General features: G+C 41.2%; 1 protein-coding gene across 1 annotated transcript; it reads right to left on the bottom strand.

The window, feature by feature from the left end:
• Positions 1-141: 141 nt before the first annotated feature.
• LOC133126695 (desmoglein-2.1-like) lies at positions 142-14,611 on the bottom strand. Its single transcript, XM_061239030.1, has 14 exons — positions 14,512-14,611; positions 11,550-11,672; positions 9,081-9,239; positions 8,820-8,970; positions 7,620-7,789; positions 7,162-7,296; positions 6,840-7,025; positions 6,632-6,703; positions 6,306-6,508; positions 5,923-6,065; positions 3,554-3,775; positions 2,105-2,362; positions 641-771; positions 142-177 (listed from the first exon to the last, which is right to left on the bottom strand). Exons 1-14 carry the CDS (start codon positions 14,563-14,565, stop codon positions 142-144), a joined length of 2,043 nt encoding a protein of 680 aa, XP_061095014.1. The 5' UTR covers positions 14,566-14,611.
• Between the last annotated feature and the right edge of the window lie 2,571 nt (positions 14,612-17,182).

The raw sequence follows: 17,182 nt of genomic DNA, 5'->3' as shown, positions 1-17,182 counted from the left end.
CATGCCCTGGAGAGTCAGAGATGTTTCTATGTTTTGCTCCATCTGAGCTCCTGACAGTGTCAGTGGATAAAATGGTTCCCTTAAATGTGACCATGGAGGTGTTGCGCAATACCACTGACATTTTCGGGCTCTCCTCCGTTTTTACTCCTTCTCCTTTTTAGTGTCCCGTGCGCCCTCCTACAAAGCATGCAATGTTGCCCAGCACTTCTCATCCCACCAGTCTGGCTTGTACAAACACAAGCCAGCAGAGGGCACCTGTCGTTCGGCTCAAGAGGAAGACTTGCAGGCACCTGACGGGCTTAACGTGTGTGCACATGACTCGCGTCACTTGGGGCTACACGGGGGATTTTGAAGATGGTAAAAGTCCCTCTGAGTACGCTCCTGTACTGCAGTGAGCTATGTTGCTTGGGTCAAGGCGTAGGTCAAGTACCGGGGCGTAAACCTCACAGTATGTACAGGATGTTTTTAGCAAGAACGATCATGTTTGCTAAACATAATTGCTGAAGGAGATGAAGCAATTAATTGCCTTGCATGTTGACTGGAACGGGCAATCTTCAATAAATAAATAAATAAATAAATAAATAAATAAAATAAAAAATGGATTGTGTGTCGCAAAGGATAAGAAATGTAGGTGGCGTACCTTGTCTTCGCCCTTGCCTTCTGTGTGAGATGGTATCAGATGCCCGTTAGATGTCTCAAACGGCAGACTCACAAACTTCTTCGCCAGCAGACCGCTCCCAGAGGAGCAGGCCAGGAGCAGCAGAGGAACCACTGCAGCACATTACATTACATCAGCTTATTTTTATCTCTTGCTCTTAACTTTGTGCTATGTCTAGCAGGTCTTTAGAACTTTCGGTGGTCTTTAAAGTCAAATAAATGTCTTTTTATTTGGCTGGTTGTTGTTGTGTGGAATTACAGTATATATTCCCACAATCAGTGTCGTCTCACTTGAGGGCCCCAAAGTGTTGTATTTCCACAATGTTTATTATTTTCATTTGTGTTGTCTCTGTAATTCCTTGCAATTGGCTTAATGTGAAGCACTTAATGTAGGTGCAATATAAATAAAATGTATTATTATTATTATTATTATTATTATTATTATTACATCCACTCCACAGCTATGAAATCTGAGCACGGTGTAACCTCAGACATTATGGAAGTACACTCACGCAGAATTAATAAATAAACACGGTGTAACCTCGGACATTATGGAAGTACACTCACAGGGAATTAATAAATAAACACGGTGTAACCTCGGACATTATGGAAGTACACTCACGGAGAATTAATAAATAAACACGGTGTAACCTTGGACATTATGGAAGTACACTCACAGAGAATTAATAAATAAACACGGTGTAACCTCGGACATTATGGAAGTACACTCACAGAGAATTAATAAATAAACACGGTGTAACCTCGGACATTATGGAAGTACACTCACAGAGAATTAATAAATAAACACGGTGTAACCTCTGACATTATGGAAGTACACTCACAGAGAATTAATAAATAAACACGGTGTAACCTCGGACATTATGGAAGTACACTCACAGGGAATTAATAAATAAACACGGTGTAACCTCTGACATTATGGAAGTACACTCACGGAGAATTAATAAATAAACACGGTGTAACCTCGGACATTATGGAAGTACACTCACGGAGAATTAATAAATAAACACGGTGTAACCTTGGACATTATGGAAGTACACTCACAGAGAATTAATAAATAAACACGGTGTAACCTCGGACATTATGGAAGTACACTCACGCAGAATTAATAAATAAACACGGTGTAACCTCGGACATTATGGAAGTACACTCACGCAGAATTAATAAATAAACACGGTGCAACCTCGGACATTACGGAAGTACACTCACAGGGAATTAATAAATAAACACGGTGTAACCTCGGACATTATGGAAGTACACTCACGGAGAATTAATAAATAAACACGGTGTAACCTCGGACATTATGGAAGTACACTCACAGGGAATTAATAAATAAACACGGTGTAACTTCGGACATTATGGAAGTACACTCACGCAGAATTAATAAATAAACACGGTGTAACCTCGGACATTATGGAAGTACACTCACGCAGAAGCAGTAAAAGCGCGCCCACGAGGATGCCGATGGCGGGGCCGGCGAACGAGCCATGGCCGCTTTTAACCCCCACGTCCGGGGACATCCTCGGATCCTCACGCACGCAGGCCCGGTCGCCGGCGCAGAGGCAGGCCGTCAGCTCGAGAACCTCAGGCTCGGTACAGGCGTAGCCTAAGCTGTCTCTCACTTCGAAGGCCACCTTGTGGGTGCCAGGCTGGAGGAAATCCTTGGCTGTCAGGACGACGGTGGTGTCTTCAAGAACCAAGGAAAAAAAATAGTATTTTAATTCATTCTTTCGTTTCTTCATTCACTCAGCAGATGCTCTTATCCAGAATTTCACAGCATAAACAGCATGTTTAATCCAACCATTTATACAGCTAGGTATTTTACTGCAGCAATTCAAGCTCCTTGCTCAAGAATACACTAGTACACTGACCTAGGAACTTAACCTACAAACTCAACAAGTTACAAGCCCAACTCCTGGTACAGTTTTAGCCAATTTTTAACAAAGGAATCATTGAATTTTGAATATAAACATTAGTTGGCTCACAGTGTAGTATAAAACAGCTGGTAACCCCAGGTAAAACAGCCCATAACCCCAGGAAAAACACCTGGTAATCTCACGTAAAATAGCTGGTAAACAGCCAGTAACCCCAATTGTTAAAAATGACACATTATGAGCCTTATTATCCAGCCAATAAATCAGTGCAAGTCTGCACCTGCCGCAAAAAAACTTTTTGGAAGAAACACCTGCCTTATCCTTGTCTTCCATTCTATTCGTAGACACTGCGGAAATTGCCAATACAACCTGCGCAATTTGCATGGATCTTAATGCCAATGAAAAGAGTTCATTTGATTGGATAGGAATGCAGCCCACATTCCACATGCACCATGCACCTTGATCTGTGCGTCCCTTGCTTGCCTCTAGCGAAATGGCCACGCCCAGTGCACCACGCACCTTGCCAGTTGATTCTGGGAAATATGGCTGTATGTGTTATTTCTTTTTCTTTTTTTATATACATTTATTTCTAATCTTCCCCTTTTCCTCCCAATTTGGTAGCCAATTGTACCCCATTTAATCCAATTAGAGTTAGTATTAGATACACCGCTCACACCCCATCCCTCGGCGGCCCGAAGGAGAGCGACACGCCTTCTTCAAGCCGTCTCGTCTCATGCTCGTGACCGTGATTCACCTGTTGTGCACAGTGATCCGCTAACCCGCCAAGTCCCTCCCTCTGGAGCAGTGAGCCAATTACGCCGCTCCACGAGAGCCGGCCAAACTTGGCTTTTGGCAGGACCGGGAATCGAACCCCGGTCCTCGGCGTGCAACTGCAGCGAACTGCATCTTAGCCTTTGCGCCACCGCGGCTCCCCTCTACGTGTTATTTCTATCACAGCCGCTTTAAAACTGCACGTTTGTGTCCTTGGCAGAGGCTTTCCTCACCATTGAAGCGTGCCATGTTCCAGGAGCCCGTGGTGCCCTCGCTCAGCAGCTGAAATGTTAAGGGCAGGCTGTTGATGAGGCCGTCCTCATCGTGAGCGGTGACGTACACCGCAGTGTCCTCCAGGCACAGGTCCTGATAGCTGGTGGTTAGCTGGGGACAATGGTCGTTGACGTCCTCCACTGCAATAGCAATCGTCCCAGTGACTGATTTTGATGGCAAGTCTGTCGAGAAATAAAGCAAAGAAATAAAGAAAATTAAAACTGAAACAAAAGTATTGTTACAAGGCTCTGGAAAATCTTTAAAGAATCTTTATTCCTTTTGCAGCTTTCCTTCATCAGAAAGAGAAGAAGAAGATGTACTTTATTGAAGATTTATTTAATTTGACCCATTAGTTACTAAGGAGTAGAGAGCAGGGCCTTGCTGAAGGGCCCAACAGCTGGGAAGATCTTATTGTCGCCACACTGGGGCTTGAACCGCCAACTTTTCCTGGTCCCCATCATGTACCTTAGCCACAAAGGTTGCACCCTCAGTTTGGAGTCCAGGTGCTGATCACCTTCCATATCAACTTCTGCACCTGCCTCCATTTTGCGCTCCCTGCCTCTGCCATCACACCTCTGCATCTCATCCAGATCACTGCCACTCATCTGCTCTGCAGTCTCCCCAGCCATGTCACTCCCCTCCACCTTCCTCCACTGACTACCTACATCCTCTCACTTACATCTGTAGGATCCACATTTCCCACAATCCCACAGGACAATTCCGCGACGTCCACCCCGCATGACGTCTAACTCAGTTCAGCCAATCCCGTAATGGCAGGAGCAATAAACTTTTCCGTATAAGAGCAAGACATGTTCTCAGGATCCCTTTCTTCTTCTTTTCTTCCTCTTCTTCCCACTTATTTTCGATGCACCCTTTTTGGCCATTCGCTTCAGCTCATCTGCTCTGAGACTCGGACAGAGGCTGAATGCTGCACAGTGCACTACCAGGCCTACGGACACACCTAGTTACCTTGCGGTAACTTTGTGGCCTATAGCGAGTGGAAACTGGTGTACGTGGATCGCTACATCAGTTTGCCCCTGCAAAGCTCACCAAGGAACAACAGCAACAAACTTTTCCACCCGGAAAAAGGACCAGCGAACATCCTTCCAGCAACCGAGCGGACCAGACGACAACGTGCGGCTAAGACGGGAACACCCCAGCTTTGCGCACCTCTCCAGGACATCATTCACGTTACCATCGGCGCTTCTACAAGGACAGCACGTTTTTTGGATCTAATGCGTATGGACTCAGTAAGACAACACACATTCAGGCATAGCCAGTGTTTAGTTTAGTCTTAACTGTTTTTGTGAATCTGTGTTTCCAAATTTGCCGTCTTATCATTGGAATGTATTTTGTAAGCTATATATATATGTACGTGAATTAATTCGCCGTCTTTTGCGCATATATAGAGTAAACTACGCAAGTAGTCTTCTCACAGCTAACAATAACTCACTTTTTGAGCACTTTTACTTTGTTCAAGGGACACGTGCGTACACACACACACACACACACGCACACACACACGCACACGCGCACGCACACGCACGCACGCACGCCCACACGCACACACGCACATGCACGCGCACACGCGCACACGCACACACCCTACTAACTTACCCTACTAACCCGTTAGTTTATCTGTTCTGTGTTTGTACGTTTGTTAAAAAATATATTTTATGAAACCCAACTTCCAACCTTCAGGTTATCAGTATGTTTAATCATTAATATTGGTTATTTTAATTATTAATTAATTATTAATTAAATTATTAATTAATTATTAATTAAAATACTAAATTTGTGGTTAGATATTTCTGATAATAATAGTAATTTTAAAGAGACTGATTACTTTTTGCAGTTATACTGCTACATAACATTAATTGGCGCCCCGGTTTCGTAGAGAGTAAAATCCCTACGTTATTTGGCGGCCCGTGCGAGGACCATACACATCAAATTCAAAAGCTTTGTGCTAGCCTAGCAGGTACTTTAGCTAAAGGGACTGCTCCATCATGTCTCCACAAGATCGTCAGGTACCTTCTCTTGCTGCTACATAAATCGTTGTTTTTTTGTCTGCATTACACTTATTGACTATAAATGGGCCAGATGAAACACTACATTACAAGCATTAAGCAGATGCTATTATCCAGATTGATGTAGAACACAAAGAACATGCTTATTGGAACACATATTTTATTTAGGCTATTGTTGGTTCCACACCAAAATGCTGAAATGAAAATGACATGAATAACCAAACAAAACACTGAAATAGTCATATGGTTGACTTTTTTGCTGCAACTTGCAATGCATCTGGCTCGATCGATTTTTTACTTACCATCTGTCATGCAGAGTACTTTTGCATAGTATACACCATCAACCACATTCCTAGACTCCCGATCTGGCACTCTTGTGAGTTTGATTTGTCCTGTCTCACTATCCACTGCTATCCAGCCCGCAGGATCATAGATCTTTGCGTACCTAGTGTAATAGGGAAGAGGACAGCCTGGTTGATTGCAATATTGGCCCGGTTACTCTAAACACAATACGATTCATTGAGACATTACCTTATCCATGAACTGTGTTCAACAAAAGACATTTTGCATGGAAAAGGTGTACTTTTACAATAATTCTAATCAAATGTATTGAAAATTAACACCACAAATGACGAAACCAAGCAAAAATAGTAATAGTGAAATAACAAGAGTAGGGACAACAAACCTGACATTTTTGGCGATCTCTCCACTGTCCTCATCAACAGCTGCATAGTCTGTGAGCAGCATTGGAACAGTGATTTTGTCCTTGTCTTCGGAGACTGAAATGGTCTTTGTGTTCGGTACAAACCTGGGACCATCCGGCATGTTCTGGACCTTGATGTTAACAGGGTATTTCTTACGACGTTTGCCTCTCCCTGCACCTTTTCCCTTACCAGCACCTTTTCCCTTACCAGCAGCTTCTCCCTCTCCTTCTCCTTCTCCTTCTCCTTCCCCCTCTCCTTCTCCTTCCCCCTCTCCTTCTCCCTCTCCTTCTCCGGTTGTCTCATGAGCAAATTCATATTCTGCTTCGTTATCAACAGCTACTTCCAGGTTGATCTCTTTCATGGTTTCATAATCCACTGGCTTCAAGACAAAAAAAATAAATAAAAATAAAAATAAAAATCAATCAATAGTAGTGTAAATGTGCAAAAGAGTGTCTGGAGCCTTGGCCCAAATAAAAAAATAAAAAATTTGAAATCCTTAATTTTCAAAAGAGTACCTTGGTTACGGTTAAAACGCCCTCGTTGGTCTCATGGTCAGTCTCCATGCTGAAGATCCCATCCTCATTTCCTGAGAGTATTTGGAATTTTGCGCGCCAGTTATCGGTGTCCACTTCATCCGCGTCCGTTGCTTTAAATCGCATCACTTCTACACCGACGGCATTTTCCTGGATTTGGCCTGAATACTGAAAACAACAGGTAACACATCAACATGAGCAAGCAAACGCAGGGCGACAAACCGGGTGCACTCATTTTCTTTTCACACCGTAGCTGTAAGATCATGTGTGGACCGTGTGTTTTCAGTGGAGAACATTTTCCTACCGTGGCATTTGTTAAGACGGGACGGTTGTCATTGATGTCCAGGATCTTAATGCTAACTGTTCCTGTTCCGGTCCTGCCAGATGCTGCACCACCCAGGTCTGTGGCTTTTACAGTCAACGCATAGGTGTTTTGCATCTGTTAGAAAAATTAATAACATGAAACCCTTTGGTCTGTGGTTAAAATTCTGTGGTCTTAGCTGTTTTTAAGTGTTGTAGCCCTAGTCTTCCATATAGCCTTACATATTTAATAGCTTATTTTAGTACTTTTGCTGTATTTATTATGGTGTTGGATTTCGGGAGATTGAGGAAAGGAATATTAATTAAATTCTTGAAGAGAAAAAATCCGCATAAAACACTAGGAATAGTCGAGCTTAGCATTTCCTCATCTGAGAAGAAATAGATCGCACCCAAAGCAAGGCTACCCATAGAAGACTGTAGGATAAAGGTAATCAAGCATACCTCTCGGTCAAGGGTTGGCCTGTTAACTTTAATTTCTCCTGTTTTTGGCTCGATGTCGAACATCCTCGGTTTGGATTCTGGTTCCTGCTTAATAATTTCATATCGAAGGTCTGCGTTAGTGGTCCCAGGTTCGTCAGCGTCTGTGGCACTCACTTGTGTGGCTACAGTACCTGAGGAGTTTAAAAGAGCAAACCGGCATAGATGACACATTCATGGGCGGCCTGCACCGTAGTGGTTAAGATAAATGACTGGGACATGCAAGGTCAGGGGTTCGAATCCCCGGTGTAGCCGCAATAAGATCCGCACAGCCGTTGGGCCCTTGAGCAAGGCCCTTAACCCTGCATTGCTCCAGGGGAGGATTGTCTCCTGCTCAGTCTAATCAACGGTACGTCGCTCTGGATAAGAGTGTCTGCCAAATGCCAATAATGTAATGCATTAAAAAATAAGAAAGTTTTTTCTACATGTTGTGGACTTGGAATTCAACGGTCAGTTAACGTTAGCCTATTGGCCGCGAAAATATTTTACCTGTGATAAAATGGCAAGTAAATACCATCAAAGGTGAGAGTCAGGCAGAATAATTAGATGAGATTAGTAAGTTTAAATGCGATAAAGCACTAAACCTTTGGCAATCAATTTTCCCTCTGCATATTAAGCCTATATTGAGAATCAACAAAATCTGAAACAATCCCTGCTGAAAATTCCAGCTAATAAAGCACAATACGTTGTTGGAAAATAAGGCTGTATTATTTAGCAAGAGTGCCGATATTTCTGGAGCCCACTGTGTATGCTGTATATAGTCTCATTAATTGTACTGGATACTCATTTGGGACTCCCCTACTCATGAGCATGTATAGTATTAGTAGTACACACTCTGCAAAACATAGACCACATTTTGCCAGGATATTAATATTATAGCACTGTCAGTAGGGGACAGTAATGCAAATAACCACGCATTACTACAGCGTGTATGCAGAAGAGCATCTCTGAACACACAACACATCAAACCTCTTAAGTGGATAAGCTACAACGACAGAAGACTTAATAAGTCGAAAAAATAAGTCTAATAAAGTGCTCAATGAGTGTAGATGTGTGTTAAAAAAATAACAAGCTATCTGTTTTTGAGAGTGAAATATGTGCATTCCGTCAGTGTACAAAAGAACAAACAAAAATAATGCAAATAGAAAATCGCACATCACCCACCCTTCGAACTTGACTCATAAACAGAGCCAGTTGGCAGGCCTGATTCCTGAAATATAGGCGCTTGATCGTTTATATCAGTAACACGAATACTCATCGTTAGATGGTCTTCTGCTAATGTCATGTTCCGGGCAAAGCGCACGGAGGCATATAGCTGCAAAGCAAATGAAAGGATTAATGAACAGATGTTTTAGAAAAATAACGTAGACAATATATATATATATATTTTTTAAATTAAAAACCAGAATCAGAACTTAAACATACAGTGTAGTTTTGCATGACTTCTCTGTCCAAAATGTCAGTAATTCGAACAAAACCAGATGTTTGGTTGACAACAAACAAGTTAATCGGTGGTTGGTCGGCACCATGCCCATGTAAATAGTAGAGTAATCGTTCAGTTGGTTGCTCTTTATCAGATCTTACCTGAAAACAAAAATGAAAGCAATTGTATTGTTATTACGTTCAAGTAGAGATGTACCTATAAGCAAATTTCATTTTAAGGAACAGACAAACACGAAATTAGAAAATTGAACATTGGACTAGTCTAGCGTAAATATTTTACACTGAATTAACTTAATTTGTTAAATATCCCAAAGGGTTGCATTTTTCAGGGATATCACCCTATAAATAGAATTGGGCCATTCCTTGAAAGACCTACCCGAGGTGTTGGGGGTAACCGCTGAAATTTTGCTAGAACTTTAATGTGTGGTTAATGTTCTAAATATATATAATACAGAACATGAAAAGCATTAGCCGCATTGGATATTGACTCTTCGAGGGGTCATCCAAAGACATTTGTGACGATTTTAGAGAGTTTTAGAGAGTTTGTAATTAAAGCAGGGAAAACCTGATAATGTGTACACTGAGACAATAGTCTAGTCTCAGATTATTTGCTTTGATTTTCATAATACTGGCAAGGAAAGAAGTTATGGTAATTAAAAATGGTACATCACTCCACATTCATTTTCATATTTGATGGCTTACTACATCAGCACCACTTTGACTAGTATATAATTCCGGAGCATTGATATTTTTTTATTTTTTTATTTTTAAATACATTTATTTCAGCCTTTTCCCTTTTTTTCTGCCAATTTGGTAGCCAATTGTACCCCGTCTGATTCAATTAGAGTTAGTATTAGATACACTGCCCACACCGCATCCCTCAGCGTCACGCCTTCTTCAAGCCGTCTCGTCTCATGCTTGTGACGTGATTCCGAAGCGCCCAAGGTGCTTTATTGTGCGGCAATCTACCAACCCTGCCACGTCCCTCCCTCTGGAGCAGTGAGCCAATTACGGCTCATAATTGGCTCAACTTGGCTCAACTTGGCTTTTGACAGGACCGGGAATCGAGCCCCGGTCCCCGGTGTGCTACAGCAGCAAACTGCAGCCGCAAGTCTGCTGCATCTTAGCCTGTTGCGCCACTGCGGCCCCCCGCATTGATAATTCTATATCAATTTCTTTTTTCTATATTTGTGGTTTCCACCTTGCTCGTCTCTCATTAATCATGAATTAAATTATTTACACTGACATTAGCTAACATTATTAGACTATTGCAATTCTCTGCTGGCTGGCCTTCCAGCATCTGCCATCACAACTGATCCAGAATGCTGCAGCCCGTCTGGTATTCAATGTTCCCAGACATTCACATGTCACCCCCCTACTCAGCAACCTCCACTGGCTGCCTGTTATGGCTCGCATCAAATTTAAAACTTTGGCGCTCGTGTACCAGGGAGTTAAGGGATCAGCCCCTGTATATATTCAATTACTCATCAAGACCTATACACCAGCAAGACCCCTCCGTTCTGCCACTTCGTGCCGTCTGGCGCCTCCCCCTCGCCACAACTGCACTTCTCGCTCACGACAGCTGTCTGTCCTGGTCCCACGGTGGTGGAATGACCTCCCGGTGGATGTCAGAACGGCAGAGTCTCTGACCCCTTTCAAGCACAGACTGAAGACTCATCTCTTCAGGCTACACCTTTCCCTCCCTAACTCACCACCATGATTAGCCTTATATATGCCATAGACTGTAATGGCACTTATATAGTTGTATAGATATTGTTGTTTTTTGTATTAGTTATTGGTATTGTTGTACGCGGGGTATTCTAGCTGCCAACTGTGGTATGCTAGTCTGGAAGTTGACGTAATGATGTATTCTTCAAGAGTTCCGATTATATCTGTATGGTTACACTAGGACTCGGAACTGTACTGTCCTCTCAGGTCCTCTTCGCACTTGTACTTGTGTTTGACCTGCACTTTGTCGTACGTCGCACTGGATAAGAGCATCTGCTAAATGGCATGTAATGTAATGTAATGTAATAAATTATTTGACGAGTGAAAATTATTAAAGTGAGAGATTGATATAAAATTGTAGAAAGTGCTTGAAAATGCTTGACGGCTAAATGTGCATCAAACAGTTACAATTAAGGGCGCAATTACTTTTTCATGGGGGTGATATAGGTGCTTCATTTTTTTATTTATTTTTTTATATACTAATATGATTTTAAATTAATTGAATTTTAATAGTACTTCCTTTTTAATTATAAATTGAATTGCAAGTTTGGATCCTGTTTTTTGGCCACAATTCTATTACAATTAGCAGTGCTGTATAATTATAATGAATCCCCATGTAGAGTCTACAGTTGATTAATCCAGTCAATCAGTTGGGAATGTCTTGCCCTGACAAATTTACAAACACAAATGTAATTATTTTTTCGAAAAATGAAGCATTCTTACTTTGGCAATGAATGCCCTTTTGGTGTAATCCTTGTGCTCCATCAGAAGCGGTGGAGGAACGACCCACTCTCTCTTCCTCCTTGGTTTCTGCCATTCACGTCTGCCATTCACGTCTTGCACAACCTTTAAAATATAAAACAGATCACAGCTGGCACCGCGGGACTGCCTTGGAGCTTGGCCTGTTCAGGCAATGTTCCACACCCGGGTCAAATACGTAACGGATTCAAATACTTTTCTGTGCTAGATTGGTCTTGGAATTTTATGACATTGAATGTTTTATGGCTTTATTGAAGGTAGCACCATAAAATTTTGTATGAAATCGCCTCATCACACCACAGCCAACAGTCCAAACCCCCTCTCCCTCGTTAGTCAGTCAGGTGCTGCAAGTCGACCCGGTTAGCCTGGCATAAGATACCAAGCCATGCTTGTCCTATCCTGAATTCACTGTGGAGGTCGGTACAAACAGTACATTCAGCACACCAGAAAAACAGTAGGCAGGCTTTTCAACAGTTCTCAATGTCATTCTCGATGCTTCAAAATGTTTGAATATTATTGTTGCCTGTGTACTTGTTTCCCTGTGTGCATCCGGGTTTTCTCCCCAGAGTATGAATGGCATTGGCTACATTATTATTGTGTAAATGTTCCTGAATGTGTTGTGTGTCGGTATCTGTACAGTTCTTTAAAAACACAGTTACAGTATAATGGGGAAAATGAACTTGCTTTCATACCGTAGAAAATCAGCACACCAGACACATAATTGCCTGAAACCATTTTGTGCCATCATGTGATAAACTTCATTCCCTCAGAGAAGCAGACACAGAGCTCTTGGAGATCACTCTTAGCTTTTTAACATCACATGAATATCACAGTAAGAAGATGTAGAGTCTGTTGATCCAAGAAAACCTACAAGCTTCTCTTGTAAATCTCTTGCCTTTTTCTCGCAGCTCCAATTTCGGCTTTCCTGTTTACTCCTGACTATTGTTGGAAGTATTCATAAAGTGGAGATCTTAGTCACCCAAATACCGTTCATATTTACCTCATAGAATTTTAAACTCATGCCAGCCTGGTTTTAGGCCTGGGTACAGTACTTTGACTCCCTTGTGAAAAGTGATAATATAATTTGTTTGAGTATTATTTAATGGCAGGACACAAGCAATAGTTGCAGATGAGCATCAGTCCAGTTTTCGTGAGATTTTCAAAGGGGTACCCCTGGGTTCTATATTAGGTCCCTTGCTCTTAACTTCATATATAAATGATCTTGGCTCACTGATTACAAATAGTTCTGCTAATTACTATACCGATGATACCATCACGTACATAACCGCACCCTCAGTTGCTGAAGCTTTCAATAATGTACCGGCTGACTTTCATGCCATTCAAAATGTACTCAGTCAAGACAAATGACATGCTCTTTTGCAGATTTAATATATAATTTAATATACATATGATTTTCGAATTCAGAGAGCCCGCTTTATCCAGGTATCTGGTTCGATTAAAATTTATCTTTTAAAAAGAATGTTGAAGAAAAACTTGTGGAAAGACTAAAATATAAATCTGTTTTTTTTTCTACCAGAACAAAGATTGTTTAACAAGGGCCTCTAGATTCAAAATTATACAAGCATTTTCATCTGTTTGATTATGCGGAAGTAATTTATATGCATGCATCTGATGTCAAACATAGTACACATAGTATGCTGAATTACTGGAGGTAGCTTTAGAGCACATCACTGTACTGTACATTGTATGAGAAAGCCAGCTTCTTGTCACAAATAGAGCTGAGATAATAGCACTGCCTTATGTTCATTAACAACGCTGTGCTAGATAAGCTACCATCTCACCTGATATATACATCCCATTTTTCAGCATAGATTTATTACACAGCATAGTCACTCTCATGGATATTTTGCTCTCCATAGCCCTCAGTATGAACACTGAATTAAGGAAGATTGCATTTACCTTTTATGTACCTTGGAATCAGCTACAGCCCTTTGGCTGATAAGCATTGAGGGCTTCTGGCTTCTATTATATTATGCTTTTCAGGAAAATTGTACTAGCTTCTTCTATTATTATTCTATTTGCTTTTACATTTTCATCTTGTTTACTGTACTTTTCTGACATTAAAATGTATTGTTTGTTGTATATATTACATTGTATTCTCAGGTTACCATTGTAAAACAGATCTCCTCCTGGTCTCTCTCTCCTGGTTATAAAAAAGGTCTCCTTCTATCTCCAAGTGCCTTACATAGCATTTAATAGTACATTATTCTTTAGACGACCAAAATGACCTTAAATGACCTAGTGGAATTGGGAGCAGTCACATCCATATATACACTGCATTCGAAAGTTAGCAGGTTATCAAAAAGGGCAACACAGTGATTTTGAAGCAGCAGGTGATGGGCCCTTTGCTAAGTCCTTAACCCAGCATTCCTCCAGGAGGGACTGTTCCCTGTTTAGTCTAATCAACTGTAAAACCGTCAGCCAAATAGCTGTAATATAGTGAGAAAGCTGTAGACAGATACTGGACTGTCGAGATATTCACACATGCAATGCTGTGAAATGGGCGACATTGGCTTAGGGACTAAGATCAGTTGTCTAGCCATTCGTAGGGTTGCCGGTTCAAGCCTGCCCTGGGTGTGTCGAAGTGTCCCTGAGCAAGAAACCCAACCCCCAAATGCTCCTGATGAGCCTTGCAAGAAAGACAATCGCCGTTGGTGTGTGTGTATGTATGAATGGGTGAATGAGAAGCGTCAATTGTACAGCGCTTTGGGTAAAGGCGCTATATAAATGGCAATGCTTAAGAACCGGATTCATATGAATTTAAAGGGAGAACGAGCCTCGTCTTGTGCCAGACCTAAAACAAACTCGTATTTAAATGTAAAATCAATAGATACAAGTAAAAGCAAAAACAAAAACAAAAAAGGCTGATGGAGATTTGAAGCAGAAGAGACGGGTCTTCACTTACCACTATCATGAAGAGCAGAAGAAGGCAGCTTCCGAGGAGGGGAAAGCGAGACATTGCTGGAACTGCACAAGCGGCGTTCTCCTCAGTTGTATGTCAGCACACGTCCGATCGCAAAATGAATCAAAATAACAATGGTGCATAATGTATTTGATTAGATGTAACCACAGAATCTGGAGGAGTGAGATTTTAGCTTTTGTTTTTGGAACACACAGCCACGCCTGATATTTCATTTTCTATGTTTCATTAACTCTAATCCCACCTCCTTTCATGTTCCGCACAAATACATATAATACAGTTGTGTTCAAATAAATAGCGGTGAATTAAAAAAAGTAAATCAAGTGCAAATACTTTTTAATCCAAATCAAAGTTTTAGCAAATTGTATCAAGTCTGCGTTATTCTTTTACAGGAAGCAAAGAAAAGGAATATTAATCTGTTCGAAATTTTTCTTTTCAAACCGTATAAACTGAATACATTTTTCAAGATTTAACTTCACTTATATTACTGAACTAATATTTAGTTACATATCCATTGTTTTTGATAACTGCTGCGCATCTGCGTTGCATTGAGTCAACCAACTTTTTGCACTTAGAAACTGGTATTTCAGCCCAGGATGAGTAAACTACATTCCACATTTCCTGTGAATTTTTGGGTTTTGGTTCAGAAACTGCATTTTTAATGTCACGCCACAAGTTTTCAATGGGGTTGAGGTCGAGGGATTGAGCTGGCCACTCCATTACCTCAATCCTTTTTGTCCGGAACCAAGATGTGTCTTGCTTACTCGTATGTTTGGGGTCGTTGTCTTGTTGAAACACCCGTTTCAGGGGTATTTCCTCTTCGGCATGCGGCAACATAATCTCTTCAAGTATTTTGATGTATTCAAACGGATTCATGATCCCTGGTTTACGAACCTGATTGAAATTCTGATATACGTTTACTCTCATCAGTCCACAGAATGTTACGCCATTTCAATGCGCCAATGCAATCTAATGAAGTTGGTCACTGTTAATAAGGTAAACACCCCAAGTCTAACTAAGAAACTGGGAAAGAATCCAAATTAAGTGTTATTAAAGAAATGCAGAGCGGTTCTAGAGAACGGCACACTTCTTGGTTTTATCTTTTTTAACCTGTGATACATCATGGTGGGTTCAGTGCTGTCAGAATTAGGATTGCATTTCCTTCTAACTCCAACACAGACTACGCACAGACTATGCACAGACTACACACGACACGACTCCGATGTGAAGAGAGAGGATCTTTATTGTTCTTGGTGCTTACAGGCAAACATTGATCAGTGTAAAGCGTGAAACTTGAACCATTTTCATATTTTTATTTTTGACACATGCAACACATTGTCAATTCATCAGTCTGCTGAAGGATTGTGATACACAGGCAAGCCTTTCAATGGGCAAGGCTTGAGACAGCGATGTACTATTTCAAACTCGAAAAGGAATAAATCAACTTTCTTTAATGCAGCACAGTTTATGAAACAATCTTTCCCATCAAAACAAGTGACAAATCAATCGTTTTACAATAAAGGCAGTAACTAAGTTCTCTAAAGTATTAAATAGAAAAAGTATAAAAATCATATCACCCCATACTGACCCCCCCCCCCCAAAAAAAACAAAAAAACAGAATATATACAATGCTGTAACACCCAACCCCCCCCCCCCTCCCCTCCCCCTTACAACACACAAATACCATTCATAAACAAGTGTTCAACATAAATGTTGTGTTCAACATCCAAATATCCTGCGCACTTGGACACTTGTATCCTGTATATTCTAATTTCAACAATATGTGGTGACTTGGACAGATTTTGAAAACAAGGTTTTTTTATATACTAATACTAATGTACTAATGCAAATCTGCTGTATGATGAACAGGCGGAAGATTATACAAATTGTGTAATTATGTGATCTTTACCATCCTTATCACTTATTTTTCATCAGGAGACATAATTACCTTCATGACTAATAATGACATGTTGTGGCAATGCAGTGCATGTTTTAGAAAGCTGGATGGTCTGGTTTCTGGGTTCCAGTTAACTCCTCCTCATTCGAAACAATTATGCCTTTTGTGCTTGGCTCAGACAAGATACACTTTCACGCTGCTGTTGGTGAGGCAGCTACATTACATTATTGGCATTTGGCAGATGCTTATCCAGAGCGACATACAGGTGATTAAACTAAGCGGGAGACAATCCTCCCCGGGAGCAATGCAGGGTTGAGGGCCTTGCTCAAGGGCCAAACGGCTGTGCAGATCTTATTGTGGCTACACCGGGGATCAAACCACCGACCTTGTGGGTCCCAGTCACGTACCTATAACCACTACCTTAACCGCCCTATTAGTCTCTAGTTCAGAATGCCCAGCTGTGAACGAACAACTAACAGGAGAACAAGCAAATACTACATCAGTACATGAGAAATATCCCAGAGGAAAAAATCTGCTGCTTACAAAAGTCTTTTCCATATCCCAGATTGAGCCCCCACCGCTAGGAAATATGAAGAGCAAGGGCATGTATCAATCTACGACAAATCATGAACAATTGAGAAGAACAGAACCACGAGAAATGGCAAAAAGACAAAAGGACTTCCCATTGTTTATATATTTCTCATGGGCTTCTCCTTAGATCTATCTCATTAATTTTAGATGAATAAAAAGCACTTAAGT

This window comes from Conger conger, chromosome 4 (assembly GCF_963514075.1).
Source record: "Conger conger chromosome 4, fConCon1.1, whole genome shotgun sequence".
Classification (NCBI taxonomy): domain Eukaryota; kingdom Metazoa; phylum Chordata; class Actinopteri; order Anguilliformes; family Congridae; genus Conger; species Conger conger.
Note: the sequence above shows the minus strand (reverse complement) of the source record. Positions and strands in the feature narration are given on the sequence as shown.

What these genes read in the sequence shown, in the direction of transcription:
- LOC133126695 (XM_061239030.1), bottom strand. Translation starts at nt 14,565, where the DNA reads ATGTCTCGCTTTCCCCTCCTCGGAAGCTGCCTTCTTCTGCTCTTCATG. An exon ending in TTCTGCTCTTCATGATAGTG is followed by an intron (nt 11,673 to 14,511) that starts GTAAGTGAAGAC and finishes TATATTTTAAAG; the next exon opens with GTTGTGCAAGACGTGAATGG. An exon ending in CCGTCTTAACAAATGCCACG is followed by an intron (nt 7,026 to 7,161) that starts GTAGGAAAATGT and finishes TGTTGTTTTCAG; the next exon opens with TATTCAGGCCAAATCCAGGA.